At 35.2% G+C, this 20,930-nt stretch overlaps 1 protein-coding gene across 1 annotated transcript; it reads right to left on the reverse strand.

The window, feature by feature from the left end:
* Positions 1-651: 651 nt before the first annotated feature.
* On the reverse strand, positions 652-18,821 carry LOC144359144 (5'-3' exoribonuclease 2 homolog). The gene is made up of 6 exons (XM_085504255.1): positions 18,646-18,821; positions 2,365-2,438; positions 1,657-1,830; positions 1,158-1,227; positions 883-972; positions 652-760 (listed from the first exon to the last, which is right to left on the reverse strand). The coding sequence occupies exons 1-6, from the start codon at positions 18,718-18,720 to the stop codon at positions 653-655; spliced, it is 591 nt and encodes a 196-aa protein (XP_085360381.1). The 5' UTR covers positions 18,721-18,821; the 3' UTR covers position 652.
* Between the last annotated feature and the right edge of the window lie 2,109 nt (positions 18,822-20,930).

A 20,930-nucleotide genomic window follows, 5' to 3' on the forward strand; every position in this document is an offset into this window, starting at 1 on the left:
ATTTGCATGAGAAAATTGTGTACTCACCCAAAATAATGAGATCCGCTAACAGGAACAACAAGAGAATTTTATTATGGGAATATGATGTATATATTAAACATGACAATACGAACATTGCTCAAACATTATTACATCCCTTGCATGAGTGGAATAGCAAAGTAACTACCAAGTCATGCAATTCAATAGTCGTGCAATAGGGTGCAAAATTGAAACGAGTCAACAATTATGAATCAGGACATGACTGATGTATAACTTATGTTTAAAGGTTGATTTAATCCTGTTTCAGAATAGTGAAAATGCTTGATTTTGAATCTTATTTAAAAAAACGCCAAGATGCCATTATGGCCGAAATCCTGTTCCGGAATTGCGGAAATACTTGATTTTTTATGATTTGAAATATATGACATTTGGCTATCTTTATTAGAAGTCATCATAAATGAGAAACCGTATAGTAATAATGAATAAAGAGTCATATCAGATATACATTTGAGAGCACACTGTCAGCGTTACTTACCGTCGTTGCCATAGATACAATGTCGTGTATTAATGTCATGTGTAGGTGTTGCTGTTGTAGAAAGAAATAAGAATTTGAGATATTACACAACATGAAATCAACTACTTAACGATACATTTTGTGAGCCTGGATGAGCGATTAATTTCCATCAAAAACCCTGACACTGATAATACCTCTCTGGCTTCGGACTATTTCCATAATCTTATGCTCGCCTTCACCTGGAACACTGGCATCTGACAAGATTACCTGTAAAAAGAAACAAAAATGAAAATTAAAATAACAATGTTCTTTGAAAATCCCATGTGGTTCGTATGTTCAGCATATTGATTAGAATAGAATAAATAGATGACGTCATACATTGAACATACCTTGATACCAACCCATCTAGGTTGAGTTCGGATTCTGTCAGCAATGTACGCACGTAGGTGAACATGAAGTCTAGACATGAAATCTGTGCCCTATAAATGCATACAGCAAACGTATCACTTCGATACTGTTGATATTTGGGATACATGAACACAACTAATATTATAATAAAACTACAACAATTAAAAATAATAATAACTTCAGATTCATCAACAACCAGAATATGAATTAAATAGGAACGTTTAGCGTGTTAGAAAAATCAAGTAGAACAGCTTACTGGACAAAGAGAATTATAGTCAAATCCGAATTCATCTGCCGATCTTCTTTCTATTCCAGCTTCTGCTTCCCTGCATGATACAAACAAGCCATACATCAATTGTCACATGTATTTGATGAACATTGTCCCTTTGCTTAAGAACACCTTGAACTAGAACTTTCATATGTTATATTTATAGAATCTGTGCAATAGTACAGTACATATGATATACATGTATAAAGAAATCTTAGTTGGGAACTTAATATAATTCACTAAAATGGCCGTAACATTGGATATGTTAATGAAAGTAAGATAGTACATGTCTTCAAAAATAACAGATGGATGTGTACAAACGACGGGTATGCAGGCTAGTTGACCACAAACAAATCTTGCCAATAATACAATGTACAATTTATTTTGAGTGAATGATTATGATTAATCCATTTAACAGACTCGTAATAGTAAATACTAAAAAATACATAGCATTCTAGAAATGAAAAAATAGTTTAAGGTTACCAACCTATCCTCCTTGTAATTTAGGAATTTCTTTTGTCTCCTGTTATTATTTTTTGCAAATGGCGTGACTCCTTCCATTGCAATAAACAACATTTTCTTTGGACGAACTATTCCCATCAATGTATCTATAAATTTAGACATTCCTTCAAACTTTTCTTCTTCGCTAATGGGCAGAGGCCTTAAAAACACAAGTTAGAAAATATTAACACAAAATCTTGATCTTTAAATGAGTTTACTGTGTCTGTTTAGTACAATGTTATACGCAAAGCTCTGCCAAAGGTAAACTATTTTCGAGCGCTCTAACAATTTGCAAAGCTGTACATGAAAAAAACATCATTAAATTTACATAGGTGAAAAATTATGCAAATTAATTGTCATTCTTCCCACGTGTATTTCGAAGTTGATCAGAAAAGTTCAAACTTAAATGGCTTCAGCATGAGCAACCTGCAATAATTAGTTTTGGTCATTTATTGACACAACACTTAGTAGAATCAATAATAATCTGTCATCAAAGGCAGTGTATGACAATGTCACTATGCATTTGTCGAACTGAACTGATTATCAACCATTTGGATTGATGCAACAAGGAATTAGACAATTGTAGTGTTAACAAATTGAATCCTCGTTGTAAGAGACATATATAGCAAGTGCAAATATAGCACTGAAACGCACTTGGTAGATTGTAAATATATTTACAGTCACAAACACTTACCCATTTTCTGAATGGCAGCAAATGTGTATTATATCATTCATATCCAGATATAAATTATCAAACCCATCACTCTGCTGCAATATAAATAAATAAATAAATAAATAAATAAATAAATAAATAAATAAATAAATAAATAAATAAATAAATAAATAAATAAATAAATAAATAAATAAATAAATAAATAAATAAACACTTCTTTGTACATTACAGTTATGCATATTAGGAAGTGTAATTTAATATGCAAAAGCAACTATGTATTTAGTTTCATTACAATTGGATGACTGGTACTCAAGATAATTGTGGAGTATCTATAAATTGTTAATTTATGCAAATTAGATATTAGCACATAAACTGAACATGTATAAGGCTTATCCCAAGCATCTAACCGCAAATACCTCCATTGACTCCCACATGGGAGTCCAAAATGTGGTGTATAACATGATGTATAACGAATATATAAAATTTGAATATAATCAGTCAAAGCATTTAAGAGACATGGCCCCAGAAGCCCAATCATTAAAACAAAATCGCCGCCAGTCAGCCATTTTTAATCCAATCTGAATAATAAAATGACGTGCATCAGGAACCTGTAATGTCTAATGTATGTTATAAATTTGAACAAAATTCATCCATAAATGCAAGAAATGTTTGATATTGGAGGATTTTATTAGCACAAAATAGCCACCATTTGACCACTTTCAAAAGAATCGTCAAACCAATATATCTGTCTATCTATGACATGATGTATAATGAATATTTAAAATTTGAACATAATCAGTCAAAAAAAGTCGGAGATATGGGTCTAGAAGCCCATTCATTAAAACAAAATGGCCGCCAGACAGTCATTTTGAATCCAATCTGAAAAGTAAATGGTGTGCATCAGAAACGTGTAATGTCTAATATATGTTCCAAGTTTGAACGAAATCCATCCATAAATGCCAGAAACACTTGATATTTGATGATTTGTTAGCACAAAAATGGCCACCATTCCGCCATTTTGAATAGGATCGTCAAACCAATATATATGTCTATCTATGACATGATGTATAATGAATATTTAATGCTGGTAAGCTTGTCGCAAATATATTTGAAAACCAGATCATTCACTGATTTCGAACTTTGTATGTTCGTTTCGGTAGCATTCACACACATTCCATAATGACTCTCTACGCCAATCTGACGCACATGGCTCTAGTAGTTTGTTCGAAGCTTAAAACGTTTCGATGTCAATCGTCGGTCGACACGTATTTTACGTATATAATAAATAGTTTCGTGATTTATTTACTAAATAATGATAAATGGAACTTAAAAATATTGTAGCAATAAACTGATCCTAAAATAGCGTGAATCTGCAATCAGTTGATGCAGCTAGTTCCTTGTTCATTCCATGCTTGATTTTATTGCTGAATTGGCTAAAAACAGTTAACCGAACTTCGAGTTACGGGAAATATGTAACGTTAACAAACTTTATTTTGCAGCAAAAAACAAATTTTACTAGATTTGTTTAACTATGATGGCGGTGATCTTAATGAAATCTTAATGGAATTAATCACTCTATTACATCATATTGGATTCGAAGAAGAGTCTAGATGCGCTAATACGTTGGCTTCGCTTCACACATTATCTTGCAATAGACCTATCTCCTCGTCCAATATGGCGCTGGGGTGTGTTTATTATTGTTTAAATAATTACTAGTATCTTAAAATAAGTTCTAGTAATATATAATTATATTTAATAATTGAATCCCACTTAATATGTCCTTTCTTTGATGTTTGTTGCAAAATTGGTATCCGGATATCAAAGGACTAGACAATTACGGCGTTCATTTCATTATGCAGTAAGCAAAAAGGGGACAGAAAATCCAGAACTTGTACATGTTATTCTATTTGTTCTATGTGATGTACATGTATATGGAATAATAGTGCCATTTTTTTTAAAGTTCAGACAATGTTCATAATTTTCATTTTTATTTAGTCAGATTTTACATTATCGAGCCGATTAGTTTGATATATCATTCTTGGTGACTTATAGTGTACACTTATAAACGCTAATTATACACAATTTTGATCTCAAAATGATGAATGTTAATACCCTTTTTCTTGTTCAGCACAAAAAGATGATTCTAAATTTGTTGGTCTGGAAAGAGTGTTGAGTGATGCAGGTAGGCCTTTCCAGCCATGCACTATTAGTCTCGTTGCCAAACCTCGTATCTGCTTGGCGATACAGGCTCGCGAAGGGCGCCACTCGCAGCGAAGCTTCGTGTAAACAAACACTGAACTGGACATAACGCAGCGACCACCGCTTTTTAAATATGTATAACTAATATCACATTAGTCATTGTAGACGTTGATACGTAACACCATGTTCATTGCAGGTGACTTACATGGCGGTATACAAGAGTGGTAGTAAAACCGAATCTAAATGTAAATACCCACCCACGTAACCTTACCAACCACGCCTATCGCTAGTACTGTATATATTTCTGGAATTGTGCCATGATTGAAAGTTACACTGACGGATCAAGAAAATTGGTAGGGGGCTCTCCCGTTGACGTGGGCTAGGTTTGTCGATTGATTTGTCATTTTTGTGGGCTGAAGGGGGGATGTGTGTGCGCATTTAAACAAAGACAATGATTTATTTACTCTTTAACATTTAGTCATTGCAAGACGCCATTTACATTTACTGGTGTGTTCTTCGTTATTAAACACAATCTATAAATTGATTCTCGTTCTATCATATTCACAACCAAATTTGACCACCATTGCCATGGTAGTCGTTTTTTCAGACACTCCCACGCAAGTAACGCCGCGTGGTGGTTGCAAATGTCAAGACTGCTCCTCCTTTTTATTTTTATTTGTGGGCACATACGCAGTAGATGAAGCTACTGATATTTTTTTTAATATCTACCAGAGGGCAGCTGGCAAAAGCTTAAAAAAAACGTAAAATTAAAAAACCAAATAAATACATAAAACATTATCCCAAATCGTGAGGTATGTAAATGTTTCGAAATGGACATAGTGCTAGTGGTTAGTGCTAGTAGCACTAATCCGAAAAACTACTAGATCTAGTGCTAAAATGGCACTAGATCTAGTGCAAAAACGGCACTAGATCTAGTGCTAAAATGTACATAGTGCGAGTGGCATTGATATTGCGTTGTCAACGACGTCAAGACATCCCGTAATTCTCTGAAAATAAATTAATATTTATGTAAAATTGTTGTATCTTTCATTCATTGGAAATGTGCTACAGTGGGAAAATTGAGAATGTCATTGTCCACGTTTGTCGTAATACTAATAGACCTTTGGAACAACGCGATCGGCCGAGAAACTAGCTGAAACAGTGAAACTGCAGGTCGAACTGCGCAATTTTTACAAATTGTGAATAGATATACTGTATGAAATGGTATTGTGGGGAAGTCCCGGGTCCCTGTAAAGCTCGGTGGATTGTGTGTGTACTGGGATTTTCACGCAATCCTGTTGTTACATTGTATCATGGAGGAACTAACGGAATATGGTGTAACCTCGCCGATTTTTTAATAATGTTTTAACGTGATCATATTATATATGTCTAGACACTTTCTCTGCAATAATATTTTTTAGAAGCCCTTAGGATTTTTTGTTGTAGACTCTCGAAATCTTGTTTATGTTACAGTTGCTAATAATTAAAACATGTGAAGTAACAAGTTCGTCTGTTGAATTTCCAGTTATGAAATATGTATTTTAACCCTCATAGCTAAACAAACCCAGTGTATGGTCGCGTTAAAAAAAATGGGACCAAGAAATCGTCGAGGGCGATTTTTCGGCAGTTTTTAAATTTATTTTTTAAAATATTTTGTCGTAATTTATCGGACATTTCAATCGTTCCTGACGCCTAAATCAGTCTATTTAAGTTTTTATTCAAGAGCGTGTTTATTTTGACTAGCGTAAGCTCCGTTTGAACAAAGAGCTGTTATCACTGTAAACAATGTTAAATTATTATTCTTATGCTAAGTTCATCTTTGAAAACAACTATTTTTTCATTTAAAAAAAAATCATGCCATTTTCCCATCAAAATCCAAGCCAAAAGAGCGTACTACAACATCGTCAAATTTCTTCCGCGTTGCGTTCAATAACATTAACATATTTAAATGAGCTATGATATATTGAAGATAATATTTGGTAATCGTAGTCCTAAATAACTATTAAAAATAGCTAGACGTTTCGAGCAATGGCTCTTTATGGATAGCATAGAAGCAAGTGCTATCATTTATATTTTTTCAAGTGCAGATGCTCAATCCGGACATGCTACGTTTCACAAACGTTGATTATTAGTCAGTAGTGATTATAATAACGCACAAAAAAAAAATTCATTAATTTTTATGAAATTCAAATAAAATTCAACTTAGTTTCATCGTAAGCAAATGATTCCGATCGCATATAAACGCTCGATGCGGTAGGGTATCCGCCATGCGCTTCTCTTGCATGAGTTGAGCTAATAGGTCAAATAGCTAATTAATCAATCAAAATGCTGGATGATGCCAACGCGTTCAAATCACCATAGCTCATTTAAAAAAAAAATAAATAAAATAAACGCATGGCGATACCCTATTAATCATCCGCATGGCGGATACCCTATTAGCTCACTTGCTTCCATGCTATCGATAAAGAGCCATTGCTCGAAACGTCTAGCTATTTTTAATAGTTATTTAGGACTACGATTACCAAATATTATCTTCAATATATCATACTTATCAGTCCGAGCAGCGTTTATTTTTTTTTTTTTTTTTTAAATGAGCTATGGTGATTTGAACGCGTTGGCATCATCCAGCATTTTGATTGGTTAATTAGCTATTTGACCTATTAGCTCAACTCATGCAAGAGAAGCGCATGGCGGATACCCTACCGCATCGAGCGTTTATATGCGATCGGAATCATTTGCTTACGATGAAACTAAGTTGAATTTTATTTGAATTTCATAAAAATTAATGAATTTATTTTTTTGTGCGTTATTATAATCACTACTGACTAATAATCAACGTTTGTGAAACGTAGCATGTCCGGATTGAGCATCTGTGATCGCTTGCCGGGATCGCTTAATGCAGTTGTGTTCGTTTTTATTAGAAACGTCGTTTAAAATATACTTTTGTTACCAATAAAATAAAAACAAATGTATTTGAAAAATGACACTGGGCGACACTTTAATGACATTTCAGGTGGTCTACTTTTTAATTCAGCAAGAATTATTAATTATTGTTAATTCTGCAATAGTTTCTTTCGTCTTGGGTGGCCCAACTGACGGCATAGAAAGTCTGTGTAGTTGGATACAATGAAAATGTCCCCCCAAAATATTTGATAATTATTTTTTGAAATTTTTAACCCCAAATAAGCGCCCATCAGCCGTGAAATCCCCAGGGCGATTTTTCGGATGGGCGAATTTACGTCAGAATCCGGTATTATATAAAGAAAGTATTATTATGGACATCTCCCGCATATTGCCGATGTTTATACTGTTTGCAGTTTGCATATGAAAGTGGTTGTTGATGCCCCTCCTATTATTCGACGTCGTTGACAATGCGATAACAATGCCACTCGCACTGTGCACATTTTAGCACTAGATCTAGTGCCATTTTAGCGCTAGATCTAGTGCCATTTTAGCACTAGATCTAGTACTTTTTCGGATTAGTGCTACTAGCACTAACCACTCGCACTACGCCCATTTCGACACATTTACATACATGAAATCGTACACAAATGACCTGATATGTCCGAGTCTTAAAATAGATTTACATAAAATGTCTACACAACTATTCATTAATCTATTCAACAAAGAGCTGAGAACTACCCGTTATTCCTTGAAACGTAAAAATAAAAAAAAACTTGTTAAAAAAAGGACAGAGAATATAAAAAGAACCTACTGAGTAAATTAGATAAAAGGAGTAATTCATGCCCTGGTGAATATTGGAACCTAATAAGTGAACTTAAAGGTAGACAAGACAATAATGATTGTGAATATGTTCCCGAAACAAAATGACATGAACATTTTAAACTTCTCAGCAAAAATAATAATGATAATGGGGGAAAATTTAATTAAAGAATTAAATAATATGAATAACACACATTTCCCAATTAGAAATACAAACAGCAATTGGTTCTCTTAAAAACAAAAAGTCTCCAAGATATGAACGCATAACAAATGAAATGATAAAATCAGGCAGAAATACATTTATTAAAGCAATTCAAAGGCTATTTAATCTAATCTGGCCAATTTCCAAGTGCCTGGAATCTAGGAATTATCACCCCGGTCTTTAAAAAGGTGATAAATCTGAACCAGGAAACTACTGAGGCTGTGCTTAACTCTGAAAACAATATTCCAGTCAAAACATACCTAAAACTATTTGATAGTATGGTTAAACCTATCCTGATCTATTGCAGCGAAACTTGGACGAGCGACTGCATACTACAAATGAAAGATATTTTTGATAGTGGGCTACTTTTGGAAAATTTCATAACAAATTTTGCAAATACATTTTACAGGTAAACTGTAAAGCCAGTAATTTGGCATGTATTTTAGAATTAGGTAGACACCCTATTTTACTGACTAGTATGGAACAAATGATAAAATATTGGCTAAAAATAAAAACAATGAATGAAAACACGCTAGTCCATAAAGCATACAGACTTGGCATAGAGATGGATGTAGACTGGCACAGTCTGGGCGATTTTTTTTTTTTTATTTAAATTTAAATAAAAAAAAATAGCGAAATGGAGGTGTTAACGCGAAATCCCCTTTAACCGCGAAATCACCCAGACTGGACGTTTACGCCGCGCCCTCTGAGGTAAAAGCAGGAACTTTTATGTTAATGACAGGCAAGAACGTTATCCAATCAGAGTAATTTGACCTTTAAACTATATCTAGTTGACCTTTGTACCTGAAGATTTCACTTTTCTGCAAGTTTCTCGATCGTCAATCACAACAAACTAATTACTATTTATAACGTTCCGTACAAATTATTCTAATGGAGAGAAGTAGCCTGGGTTACAGTGAAGCGCGATCTGCACAGAAGACCCACAATGTTTACCTCATTATGCAGCGCGCACGCCCCCACTCCTTTTCTGTATCCGTTCAGTGTTGCACTGCATATCATGAATACATAATAGCAACAGATTCGCTGCAATTAAGACCAGTCTGTGGTGATTTCGCGTTCACCCCACCTTTCGCAAAACTATTTCTTCCAATTCTTTTAACTGAAAACAAAATCACGACAGCTGGGCCAGTCTAAAATGGATGGTAAAGGCATACTTAATTGAATATCTGGTATCAAAAATATTTTGTACTATCTGGAAATGGATAAGTCGTGGGAAAATAAAGATCCAAATTATAACGCCAATCTAATCAACAAAATTTACATTAAACCCAAAAAAGTATTCGAAAACAAGAGTCAAGAACAAATGCATGATGATAATAATAAAAAAAACAAAAGAATAAGCTGCGCACATATAGACTGCTGAAGAAAAATTGCCAGTATGAAAATTATCTAACAACAGTAACAAATGCAAAACATAGAGCAGCATTAGCAAAATTGAGAATTAGCGACCACAATTTAGAAATAGAGAAAGGACGATACAAACAAACACTTTGCAGTGGTAGAAAGTGCACTGCTTGCGATCAAAATGAGATTGGAAACGAAATGCAAGCTGTATGAAAATAAGAGAACTAAAATGTTGAAATTTAATACATTGCAACAACACAAATACCAATAAATTGATAACAATGCTAACAAGCAATTAACAGCCAACAATACATCTATAATTGTTTCAGTGCCAGAGAAAATCATTTTAAAAAACTACCTGCTGTTCCTAAATAAATAGAGTATTTCTTTTTTTATTGTTTCCAATTTTAGCGCTTCCATTTTGTTACTTCCCTAGTTTCTCATCTTTATTGTAATTTTCTTTTTCTGAGTCAATATCCAAATCAGGAAACGATTATGCAATAAAGATTATTACGCATGGAATTGAGGATTTGCAAGACGGCTAATTTTCGCCTGAAGGTATTTTGTTTTTCTAGTCTCGCGAGCCGGCTTAAGTTATAGAAATATACACTCTCTACATTTTAAACCATTTTGCAAATACAGTTGCACAGCGCCGATAAGGTCCGGTGTATACACCAACAATGCCGTGTATATTTACAAACGAAGTCCTTGACCTATCCGGACCCAAAACGCATCATGATATATAAATTGATTCGTGGCGAATAATTTTGTAAACGGTGAAACCAGATGTCTGTAACTTGTCTGAAAAATGGCGCGAAACACTATAGGAAAGAAATGTGTTTCCACCATACTGAATTTTGCAAAAGGTTGAAAATTGAACCATAGACCCCCCTGTGATAACACCAACTGTGAGCCTCTCTTTTCAAATAACGTCGTTTTTTAAACTTTTGTGGTTATATTGTCAAGCAATTTCATTGGGAAGATTGGGACCAACATATCAAATTTATTTACATATTTTAGTTTCTACTGCCTACATCTGTTATATAACATCGTATTACATTGTATCTTCTTTATTTATTTAATGTTGCAAGTTAGATATAGGTCTTGTCGTCTATTTAAATAACCTTTAACCCTGTAACTATTACTAATTACTGCTTGCTATGAATCTTCCACTTTGAGTTGAACCAATCACAGTTCTGTATTGTACCAGATGTTTGGAGGAAGTAAATCTTGTTCTGACTTCAATGTACGTATTGCAATAAATAGGACCTCATGGATCTCTGATTTGATTTTGTCTCTTGGAACTTTACTCCATATAACGCATCCCTATCTCACCCACCACAACATATAATAAAAGGAGCGTGAAAATTATTTCCATATAATGTAAGTCTAATAACAATTAATTTATATACAATTTGGATATGCTTTTTTCATGATTTGCAAATAATATTTCAATATTTATCAAATAATTGAACAAATGAAAATTATTCATACATAGTGTTGACAATACAATCCATTCATCTATAATATATGGGAACCAAAATTGTATATAAATGCAGTCATTTTAATTATATAACAACAAATTTAAGGTTACCTTATAATTTGTAATGGCATTTGATATACATTTATAATTTGCTTATTACAATAACATGATAATGTGTTTATACGTAATATAATGAAAGCAATCTTGAATATTAATAAGTAATGAGCTATCGTTCATTATATACAAATAGGTTTAATAATTAACTTAATTATATCATGGAGGTGTGTTTATAACTCCATTATTATATACAAACAATTTGTACCACATTATTATGTACATATATAATGAAGAATCGTGTAATTATTATAATGAGCTAATATCAATAAATGTACAAACTGCACCCCGTAGTCACGTACTATTTAACATAAATATCATCTCGTATTGACCCTACTACTGACCATAATAGGTGATTTTTCGTTCAACTGCGAGGTCTCGAAAGACGCGCGTCGAACGTCTGCCGCAAAAATCGAACGATTTGATTTTGAACTCGAATTTCTTTATTTCGTAGCTCACATCGACCGGCCGATCTTCGACAGAGGAATATTGCTTTCGAACACCGTGTTCGCCATGTTCGCTACCGCTGTAGACATGTACGCATTCTCCGTCGCAGAGACTATGGGTCTTTTATCGCTAAGCTAGGTGGTCGCCTGTGACCGTCCCACTCGTCTCTGCCACAAGCTAATTTAAATACTAATGACTGAACCTACTTTTTGCTTTGCCACGAGTGCGTTTGCGTCGCTCCCTGGGGTGCCCCAAGCGACGTAGCAGGAAGTAGATGTATTTGTCCGTTGCTATGCGAGCGAAACTCGTATAAAATGTATTAAATTTATTTTGAAGTCACGCCCACTAGCATTTTATTTTTGAGAAAATTACCTAAACACCTTTTCACCTATCGATTTCGTAGTTCGCTCTCTTTTTCCCAAAGTCACCCAGTTGTGACGTCACATAGCAGTCGAACGAAAACTGAGCAGGCGCAAGGCGCCCGCGTCCCCCGAGGCAACGACGCGAACGCACCGACGATTTGAACCGACGATTCTCAACTACGTCTCCTACCGCAGGATCTACTTTTTCATTATTTTAACATTTTGAAAAAATTTTACCACTGAATTTAAAAATATTTGATATATTTATTTTTAATTAACACACATTTTTTTTCAACAGAAGCCTAAGATATTAGAAACAAGCGAATATAAAAAAACGCGGAATACCAACAATTTTGGTGTAAAATGTCGCCTGTGGCAGCTAGAGTCCAGTTGCGGCTCTCTGTGGCCCCCTAGGTTACGACGACTCTGCAAGGGAGAGTGACATGCGCTAAAACGACGTGCAAAAGCCGCCGTTTTGTTTGTGATGTAAGCGGATGAGAGTTTTAATATAAAATGTCAAGTTTTGTAAATTCAATACAATTTTGTGCATTTCATGTATTAAAAATTATATTTACTACAACAAACGTATTGTTTTTTTATTCAAAATAATGTTTTTATTTAATTTAGAAATTACTTGGTGCGGCGATATTTTTAAATATTGTGCACAATTATCCGTCGAATCGCAAATGTCAAAATGACCTCTAATGCCATAGACGTGTTTGCTTTCATAGAATTCGGGACATGTCAGAGAAATACAGATCAACCCGAGGTTCAAAGTCACCACTTATTCCCTGGGAACCCTGAAGATCAAACAACGGTCCAGGATCGTTAAGTTTTAGAGGAAACACTGTTTCACTGCTTAAAATGGTGAGTTTTTAATATTTGGGCCTATTAAAAAAACGCGACCCGCTATTTCATATTTTTCGGTTGATCGCTGAGGGCAACAACTTAAGCATGGAAATGTCCCTCAAAATACATTGCGTTTGTCGATGTTTGACGCCACTTGACCTTTGTTTGTCCAGTTTTTACGTTCAATTTCACGCATAACGCGTGATTCTCGCAGTGAACTGAAAATGGTCACAGAGGGTAACGGTCAATCTCCCCAGGCAGAGTTCTATTACTATTTCACCCTTGACAGTGCATTTACGGAAATGTCGTTATCAGCTATCGATAAAATATTTTAAAACTTTCCAGTAGTAATAAATCAACACTAGATCCCTCTAATAACAAAAATACGCAAATGATACGCGTAGTAAAAGTCTTGTGGTGTTTCACCACAAAATGGCGGTGTGTGGTGGCAGAGATACTTTCGGTGATTGTCGTGGCCTGTGGTAAGGCAGAGATGAAACAAATCAAAGTTTGCAGGAACAATCGATAGACTTTACTTTATTCAAAACATGGCTTCACCAACCGACAGGTACAATGCGCATGCGTGAACTACAAGCGCGGGAAACATGCTAATAAGACCAATATACTACATTCCTCTACCCTTAGCTAAAAATTACATTTTGTTTCACAAAACTAATTTTTATAACACCATACAGAAGTAAATGCTTAACGCTAAATTTTAACAAGACTGTATGTATAACAAGCACATACAAAACAAGTACATCAACATTTGTTTAAATGCAACTACTTTTAGTATCTGTCAATACAAAATCTTTAAATCTTTCTGGTATTTTTATCTCTCTTCTTGGTCTACTCACTGCAATACTATCTTTCTCAACTTTACCCCTTTCACTACTGGGTGTAACATGTACAGAAACAGGATTAGAGTTTTCTACAGTATTGTTTTCAATAACAGGTTTATGACTAGTAGAAATAGCACTTGTACTAGTAATATCACTCGGTGAAACATTAAGATCTTCCACTGATATTACAGGCTTTGAACTATTAGTATTTGATAATTCAATTGAAGTTGACTCAAAATGTTTAGAACCAATATGATCAATATGGCGACGAACCCATCGACCATCAGACAATTTCACTGTGTAAGATACAGGACCCGACTTAGATTCTATTTTTCCCTTAACCCAAGGACTACCATAACCATAACTTCGAGTCCAAACTGTATCACCAATGGAAAATTGTCTCTCTTTAACATTTTGATCATGGAAAGCTTTCATTTTCCTTTGAGATTCAACAATTTTTTTATTAAACTGTGGGTGTACAGAATCAAGACGAGACCTAAGCTTACGCTTCATTAAAAGTTCAGCAGGTGAAACTTGGGTTCTCGAATGTGGAATGATTCTATAGCGAAATAAAATCTCAGCTAATCTCTCGTCAATAGTACCGTCTTTAACTCTATTAAGACCATCTTTAACAATTTCAACGGCTCTTTCAGCCAAACCATTGGATGAAGGATGGTATGGTGCTACTAAGATTTGTGTAATACCATTTACATTAAGAAAATGTGAAAATTCATCACTAGTAAAATTACTCCCATTATCTGATGCTAAAATTTCAGGAATGCCTAAAGTAGCAAACACTTGTTTCAATTTCAAAATTGTGGCAGCTGAAGTGATGGAGGTCATTCTGTGAGCCTCGATCCACTTAGAATACGCATCAACTATTATTAAAAGATTATATTTTTCATACTCAGCATAATCAATATGAACACGAGTCCAAGGTTTATTAGGAACTTCCCAAGGATGTAATGGAGCTTTTGTTGGAGATTTCTGATTTTGTTGACAAACATCACAACATCTAACCTTATTTTCAATTTCCGCATCCATGGATGGCCACCAAACATAACTACGGGCTAAACCTTTCATACGGTTCATTCCAGGATGTGCCACATGTAGCTCCCTGAGAAGTTCTGTTCTACCTTGCGCTGGAATTACCACACGTGTACCCCAAACAATACATCCATCAACTACAGTAAGCTCATTACGAATTCTGAAAAATGGCCTGTAGCTCTCATCTGTAGGTTTTTCTGGCCAACCACGTAATACAAATTCACGGACATGAGCTAACAAAGGATCACGACTTGTCCAAAACTTTACATCATCAGAAGTAAATGGTGACGAGTCTAACTCGTCCAACATCAAACACATGTGTTCCTCATAATTACACTTTATGTTAGAAATGGGTACTCTACTTAACGAATCAGCATTACCATGGGATTTCCCAGGCTTGTACTCAATAGCATACTCGTATGCTTTTAATATTAAAGACCATCTAGTCATTCGGGCAGACAAGGTAGTTGGCATAGCTTTCAGTTCACTGAAAAGACCCAACAATGGTTTATGATCTGTGACAATAGTAAATTTCTTGCCCAGCAAATATTTGTGAAATTTACGTACACCAAATAGAATAGCACATGCCTCTTTTTCAATATGAGCATAATTACGTTCAGCATTATTTAAAGTTCTGGATGCAAATGAAATTGGTTTCTCACTACCATCTTTGTATTTGTGAGACAGAACAACACCAAGACCAAACGGAGATGCATCACAACTCAGTACTAAATCTTCCTGAGGGTTAAAATGTACTAACAACTGATGTGACTGAAGAAGTTGTTTTGCTCCTTCAAACGATTTGTCCCGACTTGGACCCCAGTGCCACTTTACATTTTTTTTTAATAACAAATGTAATGGTCCTAACACTGTTGAAAGATTAGGTAAAAACCTATGATAATAATTCAAAAGACCTAAAAAAGCTTTAAGCTGAGTCACAGATTTAGGTTTGTCAATTTTTTGTATTGCGTCAATTTTTCCAGTCAAAGGATGAATACCTTCAGAATCTAGCATGTGACCTAAATACACAATTTTATCTTTCATGAACTCAGATTTAGTTTTCTTGAGTTTCAAACCAGCATTGTCTAAACGACATAACACTTTATCTAAGTTTGCAAGATGCTCAGAATCATTTTTCCCAGTTACAATTATATCATCAAAATACACAACAACACCAGGTATGTCACACAGGACGCCCTCTATAGTTCTCTGAAAAATTGCTGGAGCTGAACTTACACCAAAAGGTAAGCGGTTATACCTAAATAGACCCCTGTGTGTAGTTATTGTAAGAAGTGTTTTAGAATCTTCATCCAAAACTAATTGATTGTAAGCATGGGACAGATCAAGTTTTGTGAACTTTTGTCCACCAGCCAGTTGTGCCATCAAATCATCAAAAGGTGGAATAGGATATTGTTCAACAGGTGATGCTTTGTTGACAGTTAACTTGTAATCACCACAAAGCCTCACAGTACCATCAGTTTTGGGTACAGGTACAACTGGAGTAGCCCAATCAGAATGTGTGACTGGTTCAATAATACCTTCACTAAGTAACCTGTCTAATTCAATGTCAATCTTTTGTTTTTGTACAAAGGCTACGGATCTGGGTTTACAGAATTTAGGTTGGACAGTTTTGTCAACATGAATTTTGGCTTCAAAACCACGCAACTTTCCCAGAGAATCATCAAACAAATTGTCATGCTTATCTAGAACTACTCGCAAATAATTACATGTGGTAGTATCACTATCATTAGAACTTAAGCTTGAAGTACACACCTTTGTTAAATTAATTGGCACTTGTTCAATCCAATTTCTGCCAACAAGGTTGGGACCCTTTCCCTCAACTACATCAAGAGGTAAATTCTTAACACTCTTATTGTCAAACTGAACAGTCACATATTTACGACCTATAATGTTCACACGTTCACCAGTGTAAGTTTTCAGACGAATAGGACTGTCCTGTAACTGTGAATCTTGTAACTTGTGAAACGATGACTGATTCAGCAAGGTAAATGGACATCCAGTATCCACTTCAAAATTAGTGTTCACTCCATCAATCCCTAAATTAACTGTATATCCACCAGACTTGGAATTGCTACACTTCCCAAGTAGTTCATCGGACTGACAGTGACCAAAAACATTGTCATATGGGTATGTTTGGGTATCACTGCTTTCCCCATCTGATTCAGTCATGTGATTGGCAGCCTTAACTCGCTTTAGCTTTTTACATGCGACTTTAATGTGTCCACCTTTTTTACAATAGCGACAAATTTCATTTCGAAATTTGCAAATACTTGGTAGGTGATTTCCTAGACAACGATAACATTGTTCTGCTACTTGCCCTTGATTAGTGCCCACAGACTGTGTTTTCCGACTTGGTGCTGGCTTGCCAGGCTTTCCCTTCCATTTTGACGTCTTGAACGCATTCACACTAACAGGCGGAGTAGAATCTACAGAGTTCATGTCTTTCAAATTTCGTGTTGTGGTTTCAACTGCAACAGCGATCTTCAGTGCATTTTCCAAAGACAAAGTTGTTTCCATCAGTAATTTACGTTGTGTAGTCTGATCATTAATACCACAAACTAAGCGATCACGTAACATAGTTTCAAGGGTCGTACCAAAATTGCAGTGTTCTGAAAGTCTACGTAATTCAGCCATGTATGATTGTACACTTTCACCGGGTTTACGGACACGCGAGTTAAACTTATAACGTTCAACAATTTCACTTGGTTTCGGCGTGTAGTGAGCTTTCACAAGCTTTACTAAATCTGCATAGCTGCTTTTGGTTGGTCCGTCTGGCTGGCACAAATTTTTAATCAACGCGTACGTTTTGGGACCCACGGAAGACAATAACACGGCACGTTTTCGATCATTGTCATCAATAGAATTTGCGTGAAAGAACTGGTCCATCACTTCACAGTAGTCTTCCCAAGACTGTTCCTGTGGGTTAAATTGACTCACCGTTCCTATCAGTGAACTCGCCATTTCAAATACTAGTAAATTAACGTACGGACGTGTAAAATAGACGTACAGCGCCAACAGTTCAGTTCTGGATGAGTTTTCTATCGACAAGTTTTACCACTTTACGGACTTGCAGAATGTCAAAAACAGTCGTGCCGGTTCTCCAAATACACAGTTTCATCCTCGTCGCCAAATATGTCGTAGCCTGTGGTAAGGCAGAGATGAAACAAATCAAAGTTTGCAGGAACAATCGATAGACTTTACTTTATTCAAAACATGGCTTCACCAACCGACAGGTACAATGCGCATGCGTGAACTACAAGCGCGGGAAACATGCTAATAAGACCAATATACTACAGTGATCTAACCGCAAGGAACTCTGGAAAGGAGAATGGGTAACGGTGTCAGTAACCGGACGAACCGCAGACAGACACAGCGTTTCAGCTATTAGATATTAACGCAGGTTATCAAATACAGTCAGTATCGCTAAGACAATCCGCCATTATGTATTAGTTTGTTTGACTCTACATTCCACACGCTGAAACAGTCATTCCTGCATTCGATATTTACATTTATCGTTATCAAAGATTTATATTACACAAGACTGAATTACAGAGGAGCTCATGCTTTTCGATTTATTGTCTCAGCTCCCATTCTTGTGTATGTGTGTTGGCGAATCTTCGATAGAATACCTGATATATATATACTTACTTTTCTCTGCACATATCTGTCGACTATCGGAGGATATTTCTTACTGAGACTTGAGAAGAATTTCGGAATTCCCATGTTATATATACGTGACGCACAGTGACTCGATGAGCTCAGTAAAACCAAGCACCTATGAACTCCTAATACAGTCACAGCGTACACAAAGTGGTAGACCTGGCCAGGAACCCTGATTATCGCCGTTAATCTTGTCTAAAGCACGAAGGAGTAGTGTATTTGACGTAAGTAAAACGCGCGAAATAGTCTGAATTAACACGTATGTGCTATTCCAGGAATTATGAAATTTAACTCATAGTTTCACTGGAACTTGGGGGCGCTAACATTACGCTAACAGATTGGCTGGTTCTGTGCTGCCGTACTGGGGTGAGTGAATTATTTTAATCACAATTTTCTTCCTTGAAATTAAGGTTAATATATCCGAGTCATCCAAAATGAGTGGGGTCGTCACGTGCGCAAATGACTATAACAACGTATGCTAAAAACGCAAAGGCTCACGGTTAGACGTTTGTAAACAACAACACGCAATGGCCGGCTTCCACATGTGCAAGTGAAGATTCCTCCGCTTTAACTGCACAGACAGCTTTAAAACTTCAAAAATTTTGTAAACGTGGACAAAATATCCAAATTAGAGAAAAGTGGGTCACAGTTTTTCAAAATCGTCATACGATTTTGCCCATGGTCAAACTAACCACGTCACTGAAAATTATTATCGGATATAGTTGTGTCCTTCTGGGAAGTGTACTCATCAAGAAAGTGACCCTATTGTCTAATTGTGTCGGGAAAGCTGTAGTCATTATAAATATACATTTTATAAATATACATTTTTATCAATATACATTTTTATAAACCAAAATTACAATTCAAATTATCCAATCAGTATCATTAAATGGTTATGTGACCTCAACGTTAGTTTCATTTTTATATTTTAAGCATCTAGTTCATATTGGATATTTGAATTTGAATGTTAGCTGATGACGGGGTTTTACAATTTTATATAATTTATATTATTTATTTGATGAACGGGTCTGTGAACATTGTGATGACAATCATGTCGAAGATAAACAACATTTTGTAATGGTTTGAACAAAATACCAAATGCACAGAAAGAAATTGTTATATATGCTATAAAAAATAATGATAAAACTGATACAATGCAAAATAAATTTGAATACATAATAAGCACCAATGACTTGTCAATATCTCTTGCACAGCTCATCTCATTAAGTATGCAGCATATAATAGGACAGCAACAGCACCTGTCTGATTTGAGTTTTCCCAGCATTTTCTTAATGAATTTACTTATTATTTGTTGTTAGATTTCATTGTTGACTCCTGTGTGCGAAACACACAATGGAAGTCTTTGCAGTTAGCCTGTATATGTGTATGTGTCCGTCTGTTCCACTGATATCTCAAGAACCGCATGTTGGTTTTCAATGAAACTTGGTGCATAGATGCTCTAGAACAAGACAGAGACCTGATTAGTTCTGGGTGAAAATGAATATTAATTTAATAGAGCTAATGCGCAATTTTGATAAGTTTGTGGTTGAAATCCATGCATATTAATTACTTAATTTGCACGATAATTAGCCAATTTTTAGCTGTTAACCCTTGACTGTCCCACTGACATCTAAAGAGCCATTCATTAGATATTGATGAATTTTATATAGATGATTTGATTAGTTTTGGATAAAAATCCATGCATTTAATTAACCTAATTTACATAGTGATTAGTCAATTTTCGGCTTTTCCACTGATATCTCATACAAATTATCACATTTCAATGAAATTTACATAGATACTTAGGACAATGAACAGACAGATATGTGAAATATTAATTACCTAACTTGCATAATTAATCAATTTTCAGCTTTTGACATTTCAAGTACCTATACTATTACTTTATTATTTTTCAATGAAACTTGGTAAATAGATGCTCTAGAACAAGGCAGAGACCTGATTAGTTCTGGGTGAAAATGAATATTAATCAACTAATTTGCATAATTAGTTCATTTTCGGCTTTTACACTGATATCGAAAGTACTAATTATCCATTTCAATGAATCCTGGTACACAGATGTTCTAGGACAATGCACAGACCTGATTAGTTTTTGGGTTAAAGTCAGTGCGTATAAATTACCTAATTTGCATAATTAGCAAATTTTCAGCTTTTACACAGACTATTCCATTTCAATGAAACTTGGTACATTGATGCTCTAGAACAATGCAAAGAGCTGCTCAGTTTGGGGGTAAAATCAGATCATACTAATTACC

The sequence above is a fragment of the Saccoglossus kowalevskii genome, chromosome 10 (assembly GCF_978046115.1).
Source record: "Saccoglossus kowalevskii chromosome 10, keSacKowa6.1, whole genome shotgun sequence".
Lineage (NCBI taxonomy): Eukaryota > Metazoa > Hemichordata > Enteropneusta > Harrimaniidae > Saccoglossus > Saccoglossus kowalevskii.